We start from the raw sequence: 22251 nt of genomic DNA, 5'->3' as shown, positions 1-22251 counted from the left end.
AATAAAAATTTTTCAGGTACTACCGTATGATCTTTAAATAAAGTCCAATATGTTTTCATTTCCTTCCATGGCCTATTCCCACTTCTCCCTGAATTCACTTGCCCTGATTTCCTTTGCCAGCTTTCAAGTCTGGTCAGTTCTTTCACTGCCTAGTTTGGCTTCTGGAATTTTCATGCTCACTCCTCTGCCAAAGTGTGATGGAATAATGCCCATAACAGGTCCCTTGATTCCCTCCAACCTCAAAAACTTCTCAATGCCATCCTGAACCTTATCCACTTACGTACCTAATCAAAGTGTAGAGTAAGAAAGGTACAAGAGTAGAAAACATTCCCAAATATGCAGGAAATGCAAATGTTACTTTGACTGCAAACAGGTGTGAGAGACCTTTTGGGGTGATAAAAATGTCCTAAATTAGGATTGTGATGATGACTATACAAATCTGCAAATTACCAAAAATCATTAAATCATTGTACACTTACAGTTGGTCATTTTTATGCTATACAAACTACACTACAATAAATCTTTTTTTAAAAAGGCAAGTGTTTAGTGTTAATGACTATGGTTTTGCAATAAGAATTCAGGAAAACAGAAGGCACATTTATGAGTCATTTTATTTTTTTCCTGTGTTAAATTTGATAATATTTTAAGAGGATCCCTAATAAAGCTAATACTTTATACTGTATAATTTATACTAATTATCAAATCTCCCTCTATGTCAATATACTAGCTAATAATTATTGGGTATATACTATGGGTCTAGCATTATGGTAAATACTTTCAGGGATTTTAATATTTAATCTTGATAACATCCCTCTGAAGAACAAATGTTAATCCATTTTGCAGGTGTAGAAATTGAAGCCTGGGTAGGTTAAGTCACTTGGCTTGGATCACACAACTAGTGTAGATGATAGAACCAGGTTCAAAACCAGGTGTTTATTACTGCACAGTTTGAACTACTAATTATGTTTTCCTATCTCTTGAACATAGTATTGACCCATTTTAAATTTGGAAAAATTATAAAGCCATAACTAATAGGGGAAACATCTTTAATTTAATAACATAATGATGAGTATAGCTTATAAACATTAAAATTGAAAAGTTCTCATCTTCTAATTAAAACAAAGCTCATTAGAGAAGATGTATGACTCTATTTTATAACAGATTAGACTAAAGAAATAATTTGAGCATCATTTCATAGTAAATTACTTTCAACAAATACTTAATGACTGCTACTCGGTCAATGAAAAAGGAAAGTGAAAAGCTAGAGGTAGCCAGTTAACAAGATAATCAGTGGATTCCAGTGGATTCCATGTGATGATTCCAGCTCACTAAATGCCACATACAGAGCTGGCAGCAAGAAAGAAGAAAAAGGGAAAAACCTTTTTGTCTGAGTCTTCTTCCCATAAGACCTTGCAAATTTAAGGCTCTATATTCTTGATGTATGTAAATAGTAGTAGTTCCTGGGCTTTCTTACCAGCTACTCTGTACTAGACTCCTTACCCAGTACAGAGTGGATGTAAGAAACGTAAAAGGATATCACATTGCATCTAACTTTTCTAAGTACTTTGTAGTTACAGACATTTTTTTCATATTAGTTTCCATATTTCCTGGAAGTAGAAGTTGCAAAAGGGTTTTTATGAAGACATTTCTCTTACTTTACAACCAAAGGAAAGAGAGAGAAAGAGAGAGAGAGAGAGAGAGAGAGAGAGAGAAGAGGAGAGAAAGACAACAAAACTATTCTAAAAGGAATAGAACTCTGTATATTTATGTAAGTAAACTTATTAACTTTTCTAAGACATTCACTGGTATGTTTAGATTGATGTCTTCTGTATATATACAATTTCATGTTTTCTTTTAGCTACATTTTTTACACACATATTTACATACCTCATAATCTATATAAGAATTGAAATGATTTCTATTTAGTGTTCTACTTTAGTGATGCAGAATAGTTTGCTTACCCATTCTAGATGTTCATAATATTTTACTATTATGAATTATAATCTATGAACATCTCTGAAAAATTTACTTCTTTTATTTTTATTGTGGGCCATGTTCCTAAAAAAGTGGTGTTCCAAGGGTATATTTGAGAGGGCTGTATATAGAAAACTGGAAAGGCTAAAGTCTTAAAAATATTTTTACTGACTATGGAGCAATTTTAAAATAGTAACTGACTGAGTGCAAATCACCACATCAATTCACGTTTTTCTTAATACATCAATAAAGTAATTTCCTTTTAAAATTATATTGTCATGAAGACTCAGAAGGAGTTGAATGGACCAACTATATCTTATTTCTCTGATGGGTAGAAAAATCAGTTCCTAGAAAGGTCATCCATAAGCTGACACTGCTCATTTATTAAGAGGATATGTTTTATGTTGAACATCTTCTGACTGCATGAGAGTGAATGATTGTGGAAGAACTTGAGACAGAGGACAGAAGTCTAATTTTCTAGCTCTCACTCTGTTATTAGCTGTGTGGGTGATTCAATCTTTAGTCCTCAATATTCCCATTAATAAAATAAACAGGGAAATTCATGGTCTCTGAGATGCTTTGTAAGTCCTAAGATTTAACAAGATTCTTTAATGCAAAAAAGCACAGACTTGACAAAATTATTTCCTTATTTCCCAAAATGTCTCTTCATATTGAATATAGATGACTGACCTTATTAAGTAAGCAATGGAAACTAATGGTTTACTTCCTGTATTCCCTTTCCCAGCTAAGTTGGCATTTACCCAGTTATATAAACCAGAAACATAAGAGTCCTTCAACCTTGTCCAGTCTCCCTTTAAGCCCTCATCCAGTTGGATTTAAATTCCATTAAATGTTTGCTTAACATCTTCAATTCCACAGCTACCTGTTTTCTGTCACTATCACTATTATAATAATACAATTGTTTGCCTTTCTTCAGTTCTCTCCACACTGTCACTAAAACTGCACATATGGTCATGTCAATCTTCACTAAAAACCTGTCAGTGGAGTCCCCTGGCCTATAGGGTGAACTGTCAGGATCTGATATAGCAAATAAGTGTCCTTAGGATTTAGCCCCTGTTCCCTGCCCAGCTTTATATCCTTTCCCACTCACACACACTCAACCAGCTGCTCTTGCTGCTGGAGTTTATAAGCCAAGATGCAGTGAACGGCACCACCATATCCCAGGTGTGTGTGGGAGTTGTCCTTGATAACTCCGGATTCTTACCTCCCATTCCAAACATACATACATACAACCCAAACAATTGCCAAGCCCTCCTAAATACCTCTGTAATCAATCTCCTTCTCTCCATCTGTGCTGACACCCTAAGCCAAGCCATCTTCCTCCTCTAATGGAGTCACCGCCATAACTACTTAATGCAAGCCTCATGTCAGGAAAGGGGACATTGGAATCATTCAGGCAAAGTTCCATCTAATAAAGATTTTGCAATAATGCTATTTATCTCATGTCACACAAGCCATTTGTCTGATTTTTCCATGACATAACTCTCATGCATATAGTATTTTCATTAGTAATCCTGCAAAAAAATTGATACGTTCTACAGTTAGTTTTTAAAGCTTTGAAAAATATGGTACTTTTACTTTTCTGGCAATTCATTTGGAGGTGACTTTATTTTCCAGTGTGTGCTGCCTTTGGAATGATGGATATTAAATTCTAGACTAGTAGGGAGCTTTAAAAATATTCTGGAAATCACTCAGTGTTTAAGTTGAGTACAGAAGTTCTTCCTTGGAGTCGATGCATACTAGTTGAGGTAACCTACTGTGTCATAGTTTAAAATACTGTTTCAGGTTACAGTGAAGGAGAAATGTAACTTCTGACTTATAGAAAGTAAATCCTCAAATCATATTATCTTTTTGTATTTAGTTTTTTAAGTAAACAGAACAAAAGGTTTTTTCTGTAATTTGCTTAGTAGATTTAACATTTTAACCTTTAAGTCCTAATCCTCCTATTGACATTTTTCTTCTGATATATCTGTTACATATAGCTACATCTACAGAGCAAATAAGAAAATCAAAGGGTGAGAAGTTCAATAGCTTTCTGAAATCTCACAAGAAGCCTGGTTGAATGTTTTGCCATTTTCAGGCACTGCTCTCTTCACCGAATTTATTATTAAAATTTTGGGATCGCTTAGCAAACATACTGTCATTTACAAATAAACAAGTCATTTTCTTTAAAAGAAAGATTTAATTTTCAAAAATTCTGAACTGTCATCTTATGCACAATGCTTCTTGCCTAAACATCAGATCATACTTTGCCTCACAAGCTTTTGGGTAGGTTCTTGGAAGAATGTCTGCAACTTGTAAATGTGAAAGTCACCATTGCATTACTAACATTGAATCAGGTTTTAAGTTGGTTATTTTCGTAAAAAATTGTTGCCTTTCTTCTTTCAGAAGACATAAAAGTATATTTTCCCTTCCTAGTGAGGTGTAAGTAAACACTAGCATTCTACTACCTGCCAAATGGTTGTTTTTAGAACCTACAAGACATTTTCCACAAGTGCCCCTACACTGCTGTCTGTTTCCCAGTTCCACAGAAAGTTCCTATGTCTGTTACCTAATTCAGGCATACTGCTCTCTTCAAGCAGAATACTGTGTTTTTCCCTTTACTACTAGGGCAGGCAATCCTTTCACTTCATTCATTCACTCCCTCACATATTTATTCATTCAGCAAACACTTATCAAGTTAGTTCCTGGGGATACTATGGTTAAACCAGAGAGACACAGTCCATGCTCTCAGAGCATATACAGTCTAGAGGGATGTCTGTACAGTAGAGGCTTAAAGCAGACATGGCCAGGCCAGGAGTCAGAGAAGGCTTCCTCCAGGCAGGAGTGATTTTCGGCTAAGGTCTGTGGTGGTGAGGAAGTTCCCTTTGGTTCACTACAGAGGGGGATATGAGAGGGAAACATGACAACATCATGGTGTGAGTTGAAGCTGGACAAGAAAGCAGAGCCAGACCACACATGAACATATTATGCACTGAGGACATTTTCCTCCGGGTTAAGAAGCAGCTAAGAAATGCTTTAACTATGAAATGAAAACATTAAATATGTGCCTTTTAGAAATGTTCCAACAAAGACGAGAAAAATAGATTGAGTGAGAGCCAGCATGGAAGGCAGGAGAGTGATTTAAAGGTTCAGCAGTGGAATATTTAACCCATAGGGGTTCTATGGGTTAAGATCATCCTAACCCATACTTCATTATTGAAATGAATGACTTCCAAAGAAATAAGATGGCAGAACTGACAGAACTAATTTTTTTTTTTTAAGTAGAAGCAGGAGAGGAAGAGTTGTCAAGGATTTCCAGGTTTCTATGTTGAATAGCTGAGTGGATGGTAGTGCCATAAGGAAAAAAAACAAAAAACTAAGAAGCAAGTTTGAGGGTCACAGAGGTATAAAATGACTTAATATGTTCCCCTTGAGGTATGTGGAAGATAACAGTAAGATGGAACTACCTGCTAGATGGTTATAAAAATATATCTGGACCTCATGAGCCGTACATGGACTTAACACAGGGATGGTGTCTGAAGTACAGTGTTCAAGACTGAGTGGGAAATTAGGCATATTATACATATTAATACAACTTTTTTGGAAGGCACTATGGCAGCATCTCTAAAATTTAACCAACTCTTAACTAAGAAATTCCATTTTCTTAATAAAAATTTTTAATTTTAGGAATTCTTCTTAACTAAATGTAATCACAGTTAGTTAAGTATAGGAATTGGTCAAGAAGAAACATTCATAAATTTGTCAAGGAGAAACACTCATAAATTTGCAGAGATGTATGAATAAGAATGTATGGTACCATGCAAGTACAGATGGTTATGACCCAAAAGCTTAGAAACAATCTAAATGACCACTGGTAGTGTATTGGTTAAATAATTATGCTACCTCCAATCAATAAAATCCTACTCAGCTTTTAGAAAAATAAAAATCTACATGTACTGAATTGAGAAGTTGTCAAAACATTTTTGAGTGAAAATATACTTGTTTATATGTTTTACATAAATTATAGCTAATATCAAGTCCTCACCATGTACCAAGCACAGTTATTAACATAAATGCTCGGTATATAGTAACTCATCAAATTTTCAGAACAACACTATGGGGTAAGCAATATGATTTCTACCTTACAAAAGAAGAAGCTAAGGTACACATAGGTGAGGTAATCTGAGTTATGTCACAAAGACAGTAAATATTAGAACCAGGCTTCAAATCCATGCAGGGAGCAAAGTCTATGAATTCTGTGAGACGAAAGTTTCTTCTTGGCCCAGAATGGGGACCAGAAAAATTAAATAGAGATAGAAAAGTCAAGAACATTTCATTCTCATGACTTGAGTTTTCAGACTAAAAGTAATAACAGCTAAAAACTTAAATAATTTGACAAGCCTAGAAGAAATCTTGTAGCAAAATACTCATAATAAAATGCTCAGACTGGTTTATTCTAGGGGAGAGAATCGGAAAAGAGAGGCTTTCAACTATATATGTTTCTTTACACTTTGAATTTGTGGGCTACAAATTTTATTTTTGTATACAGCTAAAATAAGAATAAAGAAGGAAAAAAACTTCATTACAAATTCATCTTGGATCAAATGCAATTTAGCAAAAATCCTTCCATTCACTTGGACCACATTTAATTCAATGCTTTGCAAGCCTCATCAGTTACTTTGCACATTATGTTAAAACCATGGCAGGTGTGGTGGTAGGTGCCTGTAGTCTCAGCTACTAGGGAGGCTGAGATGGGAGGATCACTTGAGCCCAGGATTTTGAAAACAGCCTGAGCAACATAGCAAGACACTGTCTCTACAAACAAACATAAATAAGTAAATAAATAAATAAATAAAATCAGGCAGGTGTGGTGATGCATGCCTGTAGTCCCAGCTACTTGGGAGGCTGAGGCAGGACAATCGCCTGAGCCCTGGAGTTTGAAGTTGCAGTGAGCTGTGATGAAGCCACTGCACTCTAGCCCAAGTGACAGAGTGAGACCCTGTCTCAAACAAAACAAAACAACACAAAAAACCTCATTGTGACTATTTAATTAAAAGCACTTTATTTTCTTCCTATCCCAAACTATAGACATATATAAAATTCATTACTTCTTGAAGATTTGGTGTTATGCACGAGAGGCTGTATATAGGGAAGTATGCTTGAAAAAGAAAAACCTAGTGCAGTTTTGCAGACCTAGCTTTGTACTTGCTAAAATATGAACTAAGCTGAGAGCTGAGAGTAGCCAACATGGCACTAACTCAAAAGAGGAAGAAAATATACTCCCAAAGGATTAAATTATAATCAACACAAAAATTTAATTACCATCTCCTTCAAAATAACACACTGTCAGCTACTGAACACAGTTCAAATGAAAAACAAAGGGATTGATGGAAGCTTTTATTTAACTTATTCTTATTTCCATAGTGCCTGTGTAATTTTACTTTACTTTTTAAAAGAAAATTTTGTTATTGAAATTGTTCTTTCCAAAAGAAAAAAAAAAAGCTATATTTGAAAATAAATGGGAGATGAATTTTAGCAATAGCCTCTGAGACTGATATTTTTAAATAGATTAGTCTGGGACTATTGGGCATGACTTCCAAAGAAACACAAACATTTCACTTGTTTTAAAATAAAAAGCACTATATTTATATTAAATATAATATATGATTTTTAAGAATAAGTCATTTTAGACAGTTATGCATATTTGAATTTTTAATAGAAAACAATGTAAAGATGTAGATAATATGTGGAAAAAAAGACTGAACGAGAGGCTTCCAGTATGTTACCAGTAGCTATCTTGTTGGAGAGGGATATTATGGGTGTTTTTAATCTCTTTCTTTGATTTTTCTATGTTTTCCAATAAGCATATTTCTTTGCAAAATTGGAAAAATATCAATAACATTATTTATTAAAATACATGTCATTGAAAGATCAAAAATATTTCTACTTAAATATGACATATCTATTGGTTCATACAAAATACTAAGCAGAATTAAGATGTCAGACTATAAATTGCTCTGTCAATAAGAGAGAAGACAAATGTCTGAAAGAAATCCTGAGATCATGCTAGAGACAGAAAAGGAGCTCCAAGTAGGAAGGAAAAAATTATCACCCATAATCAAATCATGGATACAATCTTCTTGCTTTCCCTGAATGCTTCTGAATCACTCATTCTCTTTTATAAAAAAAAAAAAAATTAAAATCTTCAGTCTTAAACATGGTAGTGAAGGATTTCAAAACAAATATTTTTGTAACTACTGCTTAGTCTGCTCACTTGTTACTGGAGAAGGCATAGAAAGGGAAGAACTGAAAAACTTCCTGAAAGTTTTGTTTAGATATCCCATTTTTATACCACTAACTAAAATTGTTAATTTATGTTTTCTCTCCCCTAAATTAAGTAGTGGTTAGAGATTCTATCAGAAAAATACATTTCAAAGATAGTGGTATGAGGTTTTGCATCCAGTCCTCTTATTTCTAGTTTATTAGATGCCTGCTACACTATAGGCTATAGCCAGTTTCTTTCCCTGATATTATCTTTTTCCCTTTTATGCAAGAAGCCTCCTATTTATAACTGAGAATGAAGAAATATCTACTTGTATTTCTTCTTACAATAGAAACGAAGCTTTCCTCAGTTTCAGAGTTTTTGCCATGAGGTTATATGACCATTAACCTCACAGAAGGTAAAATTGGTTTAACTCTTTGTGTTGCTGTTTGCTGTGGTCTGAATATTTGTATCCCCTGCCAAACTCGTCTGTTGAAACCTAATCATCAAGGTGATGATATGAGAAGATGGAGCCTTTGGCGGGTGTTTAGGGGAATGGGATTTGTGCCCTTAACAGAGAGACTCCCAAAAACTGTCTTCACCCATGTAAGGGCACAGCTAGAAGGCACCATCTATGAGGAATGGGCCCTCAGCAGACGCTGAATCTGCAGGTGCCTTGATCTTGTACTTCACTGCCTCTAGAACTGTAAACAATAAATTTCAATAGTTTATAAATTACCTAATCTAAGGTATTTTGTTATAGCAGCAGGATGAACTAATACTTTCTTTTTACTTTTTTTCAGAAAATTCTTCCAGATTCGAACATAGGCTATAGTTGTTATAGGCCCAAGTATAGTCTACAACATTCTAATCCGTAAAATTTTAGTTCCTTGTCTTTAAGAATTTCCTTAATGATTTTTTTCCCTCTTCAGATTGAAATTATGGGGAAGCAAGCGTTCATGATGGGCATCTGGAGTAGATTGTGGGGATGAGGGTGGGTAAGTTGGGTAATCACTGAGACAGGTGTTTGGCATTAGGACCACTTGCAGCGCATTAGTCCTGAGAGTTTGTTTCAAATGAACAGACATAAGGAATTAAAATTCTCAAGGAGCTAATACAGCCCTCATTAGCTGTTTTTCTTCTTTATAGAGGCTCTTGGTTTTCATGAGGTCCTTTTTTATCTTAATGAAAGGATTAGACCTTGAGGTCATGATCCTACTTAGTGAATCCGATGTTCTTGACAACATTAGAAATGTTTAAAGGGAGCAAAATATATGTTGTAGGGATAATTTTTGACTTTCTTTTAAACAATACTGAAAGTAAAAAAATGGATTTATATTTTGAGGAAGACAAGTTGTCACATAATATCTAGGTAAATCACTGACATCAGGTACAAGTAGATGTTTGATGTTTCAAGTGAATACCTGGGTTACAAACACCTTGATTTTGGTCTTTAAAAAATATGTATAATTACGGTGTTGAGACTTTGCTAGAAGAACTAAGTTTGCAGCATAAAAACTTCTATAAAATATTCGATTTGTTTGCATGTGATTCAAGCTCAAATTGTCCCAGATAAAATTCTTACAGCTTTACTCTCACATTTGGTTCCATTTTGCAACTGTCTAATGAGTTTAGGATTCTCCAAACAAAAATTTCCAGTAAGTGAGTTGTAATGCTTTTCTTTAAAAGACATTACAATGATGAGGCAAAAGTATATATTGCTTAGGGGCAAAATAAAGCTTCAAAAACCTGTGCAGTGTATGCTAGTTAGAATAGACGATAAAGGATGGATGGGTTGACACTCAACAGTTTTCTGTAGAATAAAACTAGAATGACATAAAAATAATACTTTTCTTTACCTCAACAAATATTTATTTACTTTGATTTTCTTTTCTCCTGATACATACTATTTGAGGTTCTACAGTGTTTTCAAGTTCAAACTCATCTGTGTAGCTATTTCTGTTTCTATTCTCCACACCCCTCATCTGTCTTCCCACAGCACTATTCACTTATAGCTATATTGGTGGTTCTCAAGCCTGGCTACTCATTAGGCTCACCTGGGAAGTCTTCAAAATATACCGATGCCGGGGTGGGGGGGCGGTGGCCATTACCAAAGACTTTTATTTAATTTATTTAATTTGATGTCCTGTCATATATAAAATGTTTTAAAGCTTCAAAGGTGATTCTGATGTACAGACAAGGTTGAGAGCCCCTGTTCTATATATTATTGATCTTTTTGCATTATGATTATTTGTGAATCTTTTTCTCCCACTGGAGTTTTTAGTGCTTTAAGTCAGAGTCTATGTGTGATTTATATATGAATTCCAATGCCTATTGTATTTGATCTATGGAACACTTATATACAAAAAGTACTCAGTGGGACACTCCAAACAATCCAAAATTCAAGAGCACCATCTCTTACTCAAGGAGAGCACAACTTGTTATGGAAATAGCAGAAAAGAAAAAACTCTAATACACCATTACTCTGACCTAATAAGGCTACAAGGGAAGTAAAAATAAAATATTAGAGGGGAGAGTCAAATTGACTTGAGAAATGAGGAAGGCATAATTATAAGGGTGGACTCTTAGGATGGACCATATGTAGAATTTTGGAGGTTTTTTTCTTTTCCTCAGACATTGCAGGAATGAATGAAATGTTGATAGGATTGTATAGATGGTTTTTGACAGAAAGAAATAGAAAATAGTAGAGGGAGGAGGAGAACAGAATTCCTTGTAAAAGAGAACAGAATGAGGAAAAGTAAAAGGGTGGAAATGTGTGAAGCCCATTTAGGAAATAGTTCATACGGCATTGAAGAAACAAACAAGTACAGGAGAAGTGGGTGATGAAGGTAGAAATTTGTTGGGGTAAAACCATGAAGGTTTTGAATGCATAATGAATAAGTTTTCTTCAAAGTTTCTGAGCATATGAGTAAAATGTGTTCAGATATTGTGCTTTAAAAAGATCACTCTTTTCCTAATTATCTTGTACCTTTTAAAGAATATGTTTTCGTGTGATCTGAATTGCATTATATAAATACTATAAGCAAGGTTTTCTTATGCTAAAATCCTTTTCATTATGTGGTCAATGTATTCATCAAGAAATAGATCATCAAGGAACAGAAACATAAATTGCATCTATTCTAACATAACAAGATTTCATTGGCTTAGCTGACAAAAAACTGAAGGTGAAATAGTACAATGGTTGTGGTAGTTCCCCGCAAAACCTGGCCTAATAGACTTGGCTGTCTTTTGGGAGAATACCAAAAGAAAGAAGAGGCAGAGAGAATTTCCTTCACTTAAGGTGATTTTCTGTCCTGCAAAATGTAATTGTTCATTTGTAATGAAATGAATGAAAAATGTAATGAACAATTACATTTTGAAGACCTAAAGTCCAAGTTACTAATTTCACATAGTCAGATTTACATTGCCATTGACTGACAAACGCAGTATTTGTTAATGGAAGAGCCTGCAGAAAAAGTATTGGCGTGGTATGTTATCTCTTTAGGCATTATGTCTATGCACAGGTCAGCTCTTAATGGAGAGGCTAATACCGTGTTCACCTGTATATACAAATATGTCCTATGGTTCTTTTAAGTTCTTTTAAGTTCCACAATAAATTGTTTTTTTATTTCTTTTACATTTTTCATCATGTTAACATTAATAAAATAGTAGGATATATAACATATGAAAAATCTAAAGCATTCAACGTTTACAAGCCTTGAACACACTTTTCTCTTTTATTTTAAATTTGATCTAATAGCTGTCTGTGTGCGTGTGTGTGTGTGTGTGTGTGTGTGTGTGTGTGTTGATGTGTAGTATCCCAGTGAGAAGTGATGAATAGAGAAGGATTCATATATTCATACAGATATTTAAAACTTAAGAAATATTACTCAGGGCTGGGCACGGTGGCTCATGCCTGTAATCCTAGTACCTTGGGAGGCCGAAGCAGGAGGATCACTTGAGCCCAGGAGTTCAAGACCAGCCTGGGCAATAGTGAGGCCCCATTTCTACAAAAAGTAGAAAAATTGGTGAGGGGTGGTAACACATGCTTGTAGTACCAGATGCTTGGTAGGCCGAGGCAGGAGGATCACTTGAGCCCAGGAGTTTGAGGTTGCAGTGAGCTATGATGATGCCACTGCACTCTAGCTCAGGCAACAAAGAAAGATCTTGTCTCAAAAAAAAAAAAAAGAAAGAAAGAAATATTACTCAGGGAAATATTACTCAACATTTTTCTTTACCAGTAGCATATAGTGATATTTTATAAAATTATAGGGTTAGGTTCCATGTTTCACATACTGATGCTTTATATGCTCAACTAGATTCTGGGTGCCCCGTGGAGAGTTTTGAGTCTTCTAATTATGTTATGCAATTTAAAATTTAATTGAGAAAAAATAGATTAAGTCAATTCTCAAGGCAGAAACTTAACAATTCCAGACAAGATGGAACAAACACAATCTATTTAACTTCTCCTGCTAATCACAATAAAACACTCCAGACAAAACATATATGTCACCTAACAAATGACTCTAAGAGACAGAGGAAAAAAGATATACTGGTTAGGGGCCTCAGGACTTAAGGAATGACATGACAGTGAGTTCCATGGGTTTTTTCTAACCTCCTATATGTCTAAGCCTGGGTGCCAGAGAAGCCTTCAATGCAGCATAATGCCCCCAAAAATAGCACTGAAGGAAAGTCAAAGAACTGGAAAAAAGGTGGCCTAACATAACACAAACTTTTTAAGTACACTAAATAGCTCTAGAAATGAATACCACAAAAAAAGTTGTGCTCCTCCCCCACTCAAAGGATGATGCCTTAAGGGGTCAGTGAGAAACACCCTCGTGCTCCACTCTGTAGAGTCTATGGACAGCTTGTGTCTTCCACTCCATCCCCACTTCAGTAAAGAGATGGCATTCCTTCCCTATGGGTTCGGTGGTTTGAATGGACTTCTAACTCCCATAAAGTAAATAGGAGATGCCCCTTCCCTGCAGAGCCTGTGGCTGGAACTCTGACTTCCACTCCTCACTGCAATAATAAGGCAATAGAACCACTTTCTACAGCAGAAAGGTTTGGAGGAAGGGTGTGAATATTAAGGGGTAATCTAAGGGAGTTTCTTTGTGGTGATGCAAGAGTTCTTTTTTTTTTAATTTGATGTTTATTTCTAAATCTTACTGAACTCAGAAAAAAAATGGTCTATATATTTCTTTCTTTCTTTCTTTTTATAATCTAACACCTAGAAGAACCATGACTATATAATTTATGATATTTGTTAAGGTTAATATTGAGGACCTATAAACAAAAGATGCAAGAGTTCTATATGGGATTATGGTGATGGTTACTCTAAGCTACACATGGAATAGAACATAGAACTACAAACTCTCCCCACCAAAAACCAAACAAAAAACTCCTCCAAAACTGGAGAAATCAGAACAAGAGCTATAGCTGAGTTAATAATATTATACCAAGTCAATTCCTTAAAAAAAAAAAGAAAATTGTATATGCATTGGTAAGTTTATATACTTATGTAACAACATATCAATTACTTAACTCTAATTTCCTTTAATTGTTTTCTTCCTGAACCTCTGGGCATCAAAAACCAAATTTTATATGTTATAAATGTGATAAAAAATTTTTAAAAAAATTCTGGTTTTGCCACTGAAACAGATTTTCTAGTTCTATCACCAAACTGGTTAGCTGTGATGAATGAAGGAGCTCAGGAACTTTCACCCCCAAATATACCACTCCTTGGTATAAAGAATATTTTGAATTAAAGGCCCTTATGGATCAACAGGCCCTTGGAAGGGGCTTCCCCTATATCTGCATAACCAGACGGACCCATCAAAAGAACAATTGACTTCCCTTCTGCTCCCTGTTATATCAATATATTGCAGGAAAAAGATCAAGAATGCAACCAGACCTGTCCGAAATCATTTTAAACATAATACCTGTCTTTCAGGTTAATTTACAAGTTAATCTGTTTCCCCCCAACCCATTCATTCTCCCAAGTATCTAGGCATCCTCCCTAGCAACCATTTATTGCCCCTAAACAGAATTAGTATACTCCTCATCTCACCCTCCCTGCTAAGAGGATGACATAAAAATATCTGGATCCCACTGAGATATTGGGTAATCACTCTGTGATTCTCCCCCTGCACACAGTAAATAAACCTTTTCTCTTATTAATCTGCCTTAATTGTGAGTTGATCTTTCAGTGAACTTTTGGGAGAAAGGGGAAGTTTCCTCTTACCCCTACCTAAGGGATGACTGTTTTTTGCTAACCTTTAAAATTTGGGTTTGTAATCCAAGAAGAGTTATTATTTGAAAAGGAAAGTTATTCCTCATACCTAGCCAATGCCCTTTATGGTTTATATGAGTGTAGGCATAGCCAGAGAATATTACAGGATAAGCTCAGCTAGATGTTACTTGGGGGAGGGGGATAAACTACTGATGCAAAAGCTTAATAGGGCAATCTTTAAAAGCAGCTAAAATCAAAAACTGGAGAAAGGGCATATTAAGATTATAATAACAATGATAATACTTTGTGTTTTGTGTCATGTCTTTTTCCTAAGGAATAATTCTCATTTAATTTCGTCACTTAACATAGAATTCTGTACTGATGTCTTTTTCAAAGGGAACAATTAAATGACAGGGCAGTTACGTGCAGGGTCCCAGGCCACAGTGGAAATCAAGAATAGGGTAAGAGTCAAAAATTAAGACCCATGCTCTCCATTAAGTACCTTGAGCTCCACAGTAAAATTAGACTATGTTTCCAGCAGAATCTCTATCTGCATGAACATCATTCCTTTGAGTGAGCAGTGGTTGATACTAGACTATTACCTGTTTCTTGGTAGCATGGCTTCTAGGAAAATTCCTGCCAGCACAGGGCTACTCAATAAGCAACACACTCAAGCATTTTGGTTACTCTAATTTAATTTCTTCTCAAGTAGTTTTGAGAAATTCAACAACATTATGTTACAGAATGGGTTGGAGATGTCAACAACTATTCATTGCATGGGCCAACCATCTTTATCCTAACCTTGTATATAGACTTCCCAAAGGAAAGATAATGTTAATGGACTGTGTGCTTTCCTCCTGTCTTTACTTACTTTCTTCTTTCTGTTTCAAACCTATGAAGCAGTTTCCGAAGACCACCATTCTTAAATCCCTGAAAATGGGCAGCTGGGGCTCCCACAGTGATGACATCGTAGAGAGCATCTGGAATAGAACAGACAAGGAGATGAACACTTTCCATTTATCTCTGGCGGCATGCTATTTGCATTGAAGCATACATGCTGCGGGAAGTATGAGAAATTATTCTGTTTAATTTTTGCAGGAATAACTACAAACTTACTTCTCATGGGGGCAAGTAGAGCTAATCAATCTTTCTAAAAGCCACCTGTGCACCTAAACAAGATATAATATTTCCCTGATTGATGACTACATCTTAATTATATGCTGTAGTGTAGAACAGTATGTTCTTTCATTCATCTATATACTTACTGAGATAACATGTTAATTGCTCTTTTGTGTATTTTACTTTATTGGGTTTTGCATCATTTAATTTGCAATCATATTGAAATTCAACAATAATGAACAATCTTTCAACCAAATTTTACATAGAAAAGAATCAAAATATTAATGCATTTTAGCTCAAGGGCAGAACAGTACTAGTGCATTTAAAAAAAAATCTATACAGAGTACTTTCCTGCTGTGTATACCAAATCTTACACAATTTTGAACACATGCTTTTGCAATTTCCTTAGGTGACAGAGAGAGAATACACAAAATGTCTCGATCTATTTTCTAGCAAGATATTTCGTTTTTATAATAAAAAATCCATACATTTAAATTGAAACTCAGTCCTTTGATCTTGAAAGCCATCAAGTTTGATACATATTAAGTTTATGGCTTCCAAACATGCCATCATTTCTACATTCTAATGAAAACTATCACCATAAGAAGGAAGACAGAGTGAATAATGCCTTCTTGTTAAACTACATTTTATTTGAGGAATGTAATTTCATAGTAGATCCTTTTCAAACTGATTTTGGTATTGACACATTGGTTGTTTTTTCAGATCTCATTTACTGGGAAAACATAAATTATTTTATTAGCTTCAGGTAAACACCATAACTTCTTCAGAGTAGTTCAATCCAGAAGCACCCAAAAGTTTTCTTTTAATAAAAAATGTCCTCAAACTGAAAGACTTCAGCAGCATTCAGAAAATGCAAGGTCATAAGAAAGAATACAACCCAAACCAACCTATAAATAAGGCACATACTAAGCAATCACTTAAATAGGTCACTGTGGTGGTAAACTCTTACCCTTTCAAAAAGTGACTAATAAACTTGAAGTCAGCTTTTCTTAAGATAGCAGAATATTAGATTTGTAAGAAATTTAACTATTTTCTATGCCAGAGGATTTTAACCTAGGGCAAGAAGTGGGTTTCAGGGTGTCCATGGATATCTGTCCATCTATTGTCCACCATGGAGAGAGGACACAGCTTAACAGCTTACTCAAAGGGTCATGAGATTATCCCAAGTTACCAACACTAAATTCCAGTCCACCTTCAATTATCTCATGAAAAACCTGAGGATCATAAGAAGTTAACTGATTTGTCAAAGGCCCCAAATACTTTATACCCAGGGTCTTCTGACATCTCAGCCAGGGACAGAGAACCAATATTCCCTGGAAGATTAAGTAACTGATAGGAACCTTGGTCCCTAGCTTTGGATCCCAAGTCTGCCACTTGTAAGTGTGTGGCATTGGGAAAATTATTTAATTTCTCTATATCTCAGTTTTGTCAGCTATAAAATGGAATTGAAAGTAGTTACAAGTGATAAGCATTCAGTAAATATTATCAATGATTGTTATTTTCCCTTATAAGGAGCAATCCCACCAATTAAACAAAGAAAGGTGATATTTTAACTGTTGTTTATTTCCCCATAAAAATAAACTTTCCAGTTTGAAAAAGAAAGTGATGCCAAGGCTCAGTTTTCTAAATAGATCAGCTCCTGTTTTAATTTAAACCAAGCGCAAAGCAACAAATCATGATGACAATGCAATACAAATTGCTGGATTTCTGCCAAATTTGGGTGACCAATAATACCAATAATACGCAGAGTGACTAAAAATAGTATTCAGCCTTAAAAAAGAAGGAAATACTGCCATCTGTAACAATATGGATAAACCTGGAGGACACTACACTACGTGAAATAAGCCAGTTACAGAAGGACAAACACTCCACTTATATGCAGTATCCAAAATAGTCAAACTCACAGAAGCAGAGAATATAATGGTGGCTGTTAGGAAATGAGGGAGGGGGAAATGGGGAGTTGTTATTCAATGGGTACAAGTTTCAATTACACAAGATAAAAAAGTTATAGAGATCTGCTATACAAAATAGTGCCTATATTTAACAACACTGTACTGTGCACATAAAAATTTAAGAGGGTATATCTCATGTTAAGTGTTCTGAAAACAATAACAACCACAACAAAAAAACCACAAAGGGCTACAGGAAAACTTTTAGAGGTTATGGATATGTCTATTACCTTGATTGCAGTGATAGTTTCACAGGCATATGCCAAATTCATCAAATTGTGTACATTAAATATATGCAGGTTTTTGCATATCAATTTTATTTCAATAAAGCTTTTTTTTTTCATGTGTACATATGTCCTACTAAGCCCAAATTAAATGTACTCTCACTTCAACTTCCATAAAAATAGCCTGTAGCCTCTCCACTGGATTTGATAAAGCTGGTGGCCCCTTCCATACCACCCACGAGGAGAAGAATGGCGGAAGGGACATCTGAGTAGAAAGAGACAGAACTCTTAACTGATGGAGGTTTACATAACTTACCTCTGCCAAATGTGCAAAAGCATTTGACCACAAACATTTTGCTGGTGCTCCCTGTGGAAGGCCATGCAAATGAAGGGCCCTGAAATTTCAGCTGTCTTAGCTTCCTGGTGAATCTGTCTCTTCAATCGATCCATAATTTCAGCATCCTCTAAAGCTACTTTCTAGGAACAGAACCTTTTTCTATCTGTCCACCTCACCAATCATGGGAATTCTAGTCATCTATGAAGAATCCAAAAGACTCTGAAGTAGCAGATAAAGGAAGGATGCAAGTTGCTGGAATTGTCTCCTCTCCTCATAAATAAAGAGCTGATTATTTATTTTTAAATCTCAGTGAAGAAGTCTGTGTGTCTACAGTACCTTCTATAGTATAACTTCTAAAGTTGTGGACAAGCTGTTCCATAAATCCTGACTTTAACTTCTTTCCATTCTATTTTCTATTTACAAGCTCATTCCTTTTAGGGTTTTCACATCATATTTTTACCAAGGCCTATACAATCTCCTGCCTAGTTCTGACCGCTTCCAAACAAAACAATCTAATTCCTAGCTTCCCTATGGACATCTCCGAGTGCCAACCAGCCTATTAAGCTTACCTTGTCCTAACTCTTGACCCCAGCCTTCCCTGGATCCCTGTGACCAATACAGACAACTCATTTTTATTAAGCCTCCCACAGTAAAAGTCCTCAAGATCATTTTCAATTCCTCTTTCTCATCCTTATATCTGATCAGTTCTAACAACTCTGCTACCAAAATCTTAATTCTTTCTTGTCCATGTTAAGGATCTTTACATTAGTGCTGAACTTCCTCATTTCTTGTTGGGATCACTATCACCTCTTCAATGTCAGCCTCTCTGCCCCCGGATGTTGTGGTTCACTTCTCCTACAGAGGTGGCCAGTCAGTCACTCTGCCTGAAACACAGGCTTTTTTACTTGATCCCTCCTCAAAAATTGTAAATATTGATAGAAGGACATTCAGACATCTCAAGGCCACATTTTGTACATCTATGATCTGGTTCCAATTTCTACTTGGTCACGTCATCCAGTGTCTTATAAGCACCATAAAAGTGGAAATGATTGTAGTCAAATTCAAAGGAATATACTCAGTGCTGGGCATATTGGAAATACTCGTCATGTACTGCATGATTGACTGCTGCCTAGTTACAATAATTCTATATTTCTTAAATATCATATATACTTTGAAGCCTTTATATCTTTGTCCTTGTGTTCTCAGATTTTTTTCCCATCTTTACTCTCCTCTCTTTTTTTTTTTTTACTGGCTACTAAATCCCCTCCTCATTTATAATCAAGCTCAATTATCACCTTCTCTTTGAAGCCTTCCTGAATATTCCAGTCAGAAATAACAGCTCCTTTTATCTATATTTCCACATTGCTTTGTCTTCACCTTGAAGATTTATTCATTTCTTCCTTATGATAGTTTCTATATCCAAGTAAAATAATGACTATGGCCATAAAATTTTTATAATTGTTTTGAGAGCTGTTTTATCCATTGTATTTATGTTGTTTGCAGCTATGAACCATATTTACTTAATAAATAATAACAATCCTAATAATAATGATGCCTGGACTATTGTAAGAGCACAGTAAAAATTATTAAATGAATGAATGATGACAACAGCCAACATTTATTGAGTGCCTACATGTGCCATTAGATCCTACTAGGTAGTCTACATTCAGGATCTCACTTAATTTTCAAAATAATCCTATAAAATAAAAATCATTTTCCAAGCTTTAGAAGTAAGGAAACTTATTCTCAAGATTGAGTATTAATAATTTCTCTATTCTTATGCTAGTAAGTTTCAGATTTGACATATTTTCCAACGTCTGACTCACTAAACAAACAAATTTATGTTATGAACAATTTTCAGTGTCTTAGTCATGCTTAGATTATCCATTAGCTGGAGCAATGATGTGCATATATACTGGATGCTCAATAAAGTTTGTTTGCATTAACATTTTAGATATTTATTTCTATAACAGAAGTATCTTTTGATCACATAAAAAAGAAGACTAAACATTTATTGAGATCAAACAATCCACGCTTGTAATTTCACATTTAGGTCTAGATCCTACATTAGTTCCTGCATAGAGAACTTTGTGTGATTTGTCTAGCAGAAAATACTTATTTCTTCTTCTGTGCTATCATAGTCCTAGATCCCTATTTTTATCATAGCTTTAATTACTTTTCATATTGCATAAAATAATTTCGATAATTACTTTCTTCTCTAAGATTTAGACAATTTAAACACAGGCATTGTGTGTTTAATGTCTCTGTCTTCCCTCAAACACAAATACTATTAATATACATGTAGTAGGTGCTCAAAAATGTCAATAAGTAAATAAATGTAAATATTATGAAGTTCAATTCAGTTTGTCTTGTTTGTCTTTAGATCATACAGAGATTACTAATCTTAATTGAAGAAGAAAAAATCTAGATACACTATCAAGAAAAATTATGAGAATCTGGAGATATAATACACACACACCCCTTCAGGGAATGTATGTGTATATACATGTATAGGATCTTTTTAGAAAGTCTTTATTGTTAATTGAATGCTTTTCAAAATTTTTATTTTTAAGATAACTTTAAGCTTCCAGAAAAGTTGAAAAATTGGAAGAGTTCATCTATACCTTTCACCCAGTTCCCCTATGTTAATATCTTTCATAACCGCAGATTAATTATCAAAACTGAGAAATTAATCCTGGTACAATGTTAATAAATAAATAATGTATTTAGATTGGTTTTTCCACCAACACCCCTTTTCCCTTCTAGAATCCCTCATTTCATTCAGCCGTTCTATCCTCCAGTCCATAATTCCTCAGTCTTTTATGATCTTGACAGTTTTGAATCATACTGATCAGTTATTTTACAGAATGTTCCTCAGTTTGGGTTTGTCTTATGTGTTTTCGTGATTAGATTGAGGTTCTGCGATATGGAGCAGAACACTACGGAGGCGACATGTCCTCAGAGCATTGTATCAGAGAATATGTTTATGTATTATTTTGAGGGTAACTTTGATGCATTGGGGTATCTGCCACTTCCTACAGCTGACTCTCTGATACTTTGTTCTTTGGTGTATGATCCAATACTATATTTATGTTGTGCAAGTTGGGCCAGCTTTGTCTATAGGGAGCTCCTTTAGATGGGCTCCTGTGCCCTTCAAATATGCCCCTTCTATTTTTCTAAATTTTTATTTTTTAGCACATTCTTACTTTCTAGAGCCACAAGATACTCCAGACTCATCTTGTAGTTTCCTTGCTCCAATCTTGCAATACACCAGCTTTCCAAGGAACCCTGAGCCTTTTAATGGAGAATAGTATTATATTTAGAAATCAAGCACTGGAGACTAGTTATGCTCATTGCTACAGGGCTGTCACTGCTTTCCATCCCTTTCAGTGGCTAGAGCTAGAAAATATATGTACATACATTAACTAGTGCATACACACGTCTGTACTTAGTTTCATCATCTATCCCTATCCATTATTGTTCATTCTTTTCATTAAATTATCATTTTTATAATTTTATTGATCATTTATTGTCATTTTAAACAACACAATAAAACTAAGTTAAAAATACAGCAAGTTGGGGATATGAAATTTTAGGGAAGACTTACATAATTATAAGTAGCAAAACAAACAGGATTTGAAAAAATAGACACAGTTACATGTTCTCAAGGGTGAAGATGCTAAGAAGCAAAAAATAGAAAAGTCCCCCAAACATTCCTCCCTTTTGAACTTCATAGAATAAATTTCAAATTGACAAACTTGCATAGCTGGCATAAGTGTAGCTCCTTATCTATATTTTAGAAAGGCACTGCACTTATTTCCTCACCTCCCAACCTAACCATCATATTCTATTAATATCAACAGGTCTTGTCTATAGAGACACTTATGTAGGGTGTATGTCTGAATATTGAAAAAGCAAACAAGGCCTCTCCCCTCCCTCTCTCTAACTGCTTTCTGATTCTACCTATATTGATCAGAACCATTCCTCAAAAAGCTTGAATCTTTATGTGCATATTTTGTAGAAGTTCAAAGAGCTTGAGCTTAAATAGCCTTTGTACATTTTAGGTCTTCAAAAAGTTGATTTGAAGTTTTAAACTTCGAATTTTGATAGCCAGAGAGTGACTTGAAGTA

At 34.9% G+C, this 22251-nt stretch overlaps 1 protein-coding gene across 3 annotated transcripts in view; it reads right to left on the bottom strand.

Annotated features, from left to right (window-relative positions):
• INPP4B (inositol polyphosphate-4-phosphatase type II B) overlaps window positions 1–22251 on the bottom strand; it is a 325665-nt gene that overhangs the window by 110853 nt on the left and 192561 nt on the right. For all 3 annotated transcript variants that reach the window (XM_045552212.1, XM_045552213.1, XM_045552211.1), the window contains one exon: window positions 15343–15451. In XM_045552212.1, coding sequence (XP_045408168.1) covers window positions 15343–15451 — 109 coding nt within the window. The remainder of the gene's footprint in view (window positions 1–15342; window positions 15452–22251) is intronic.

Source organism: Lemur catta, chromosome 5 (genome assembly GCF_020740605.2).
Source record: "Lemur catta isolate mLemCat1 chromosome 5, mLemCat1.pri, whole genome shotgun sequence".
Lineage (NCBI taxonomy): Eukaryota > Metazoa > Chordata > Mammalia > Primates > Lemuridae > Lemur > Lemur catta.
Note: the sequence above shows the minus strand (reverse complement) of the source record. Positions and strands in the feature narration are given on the sequence as shown.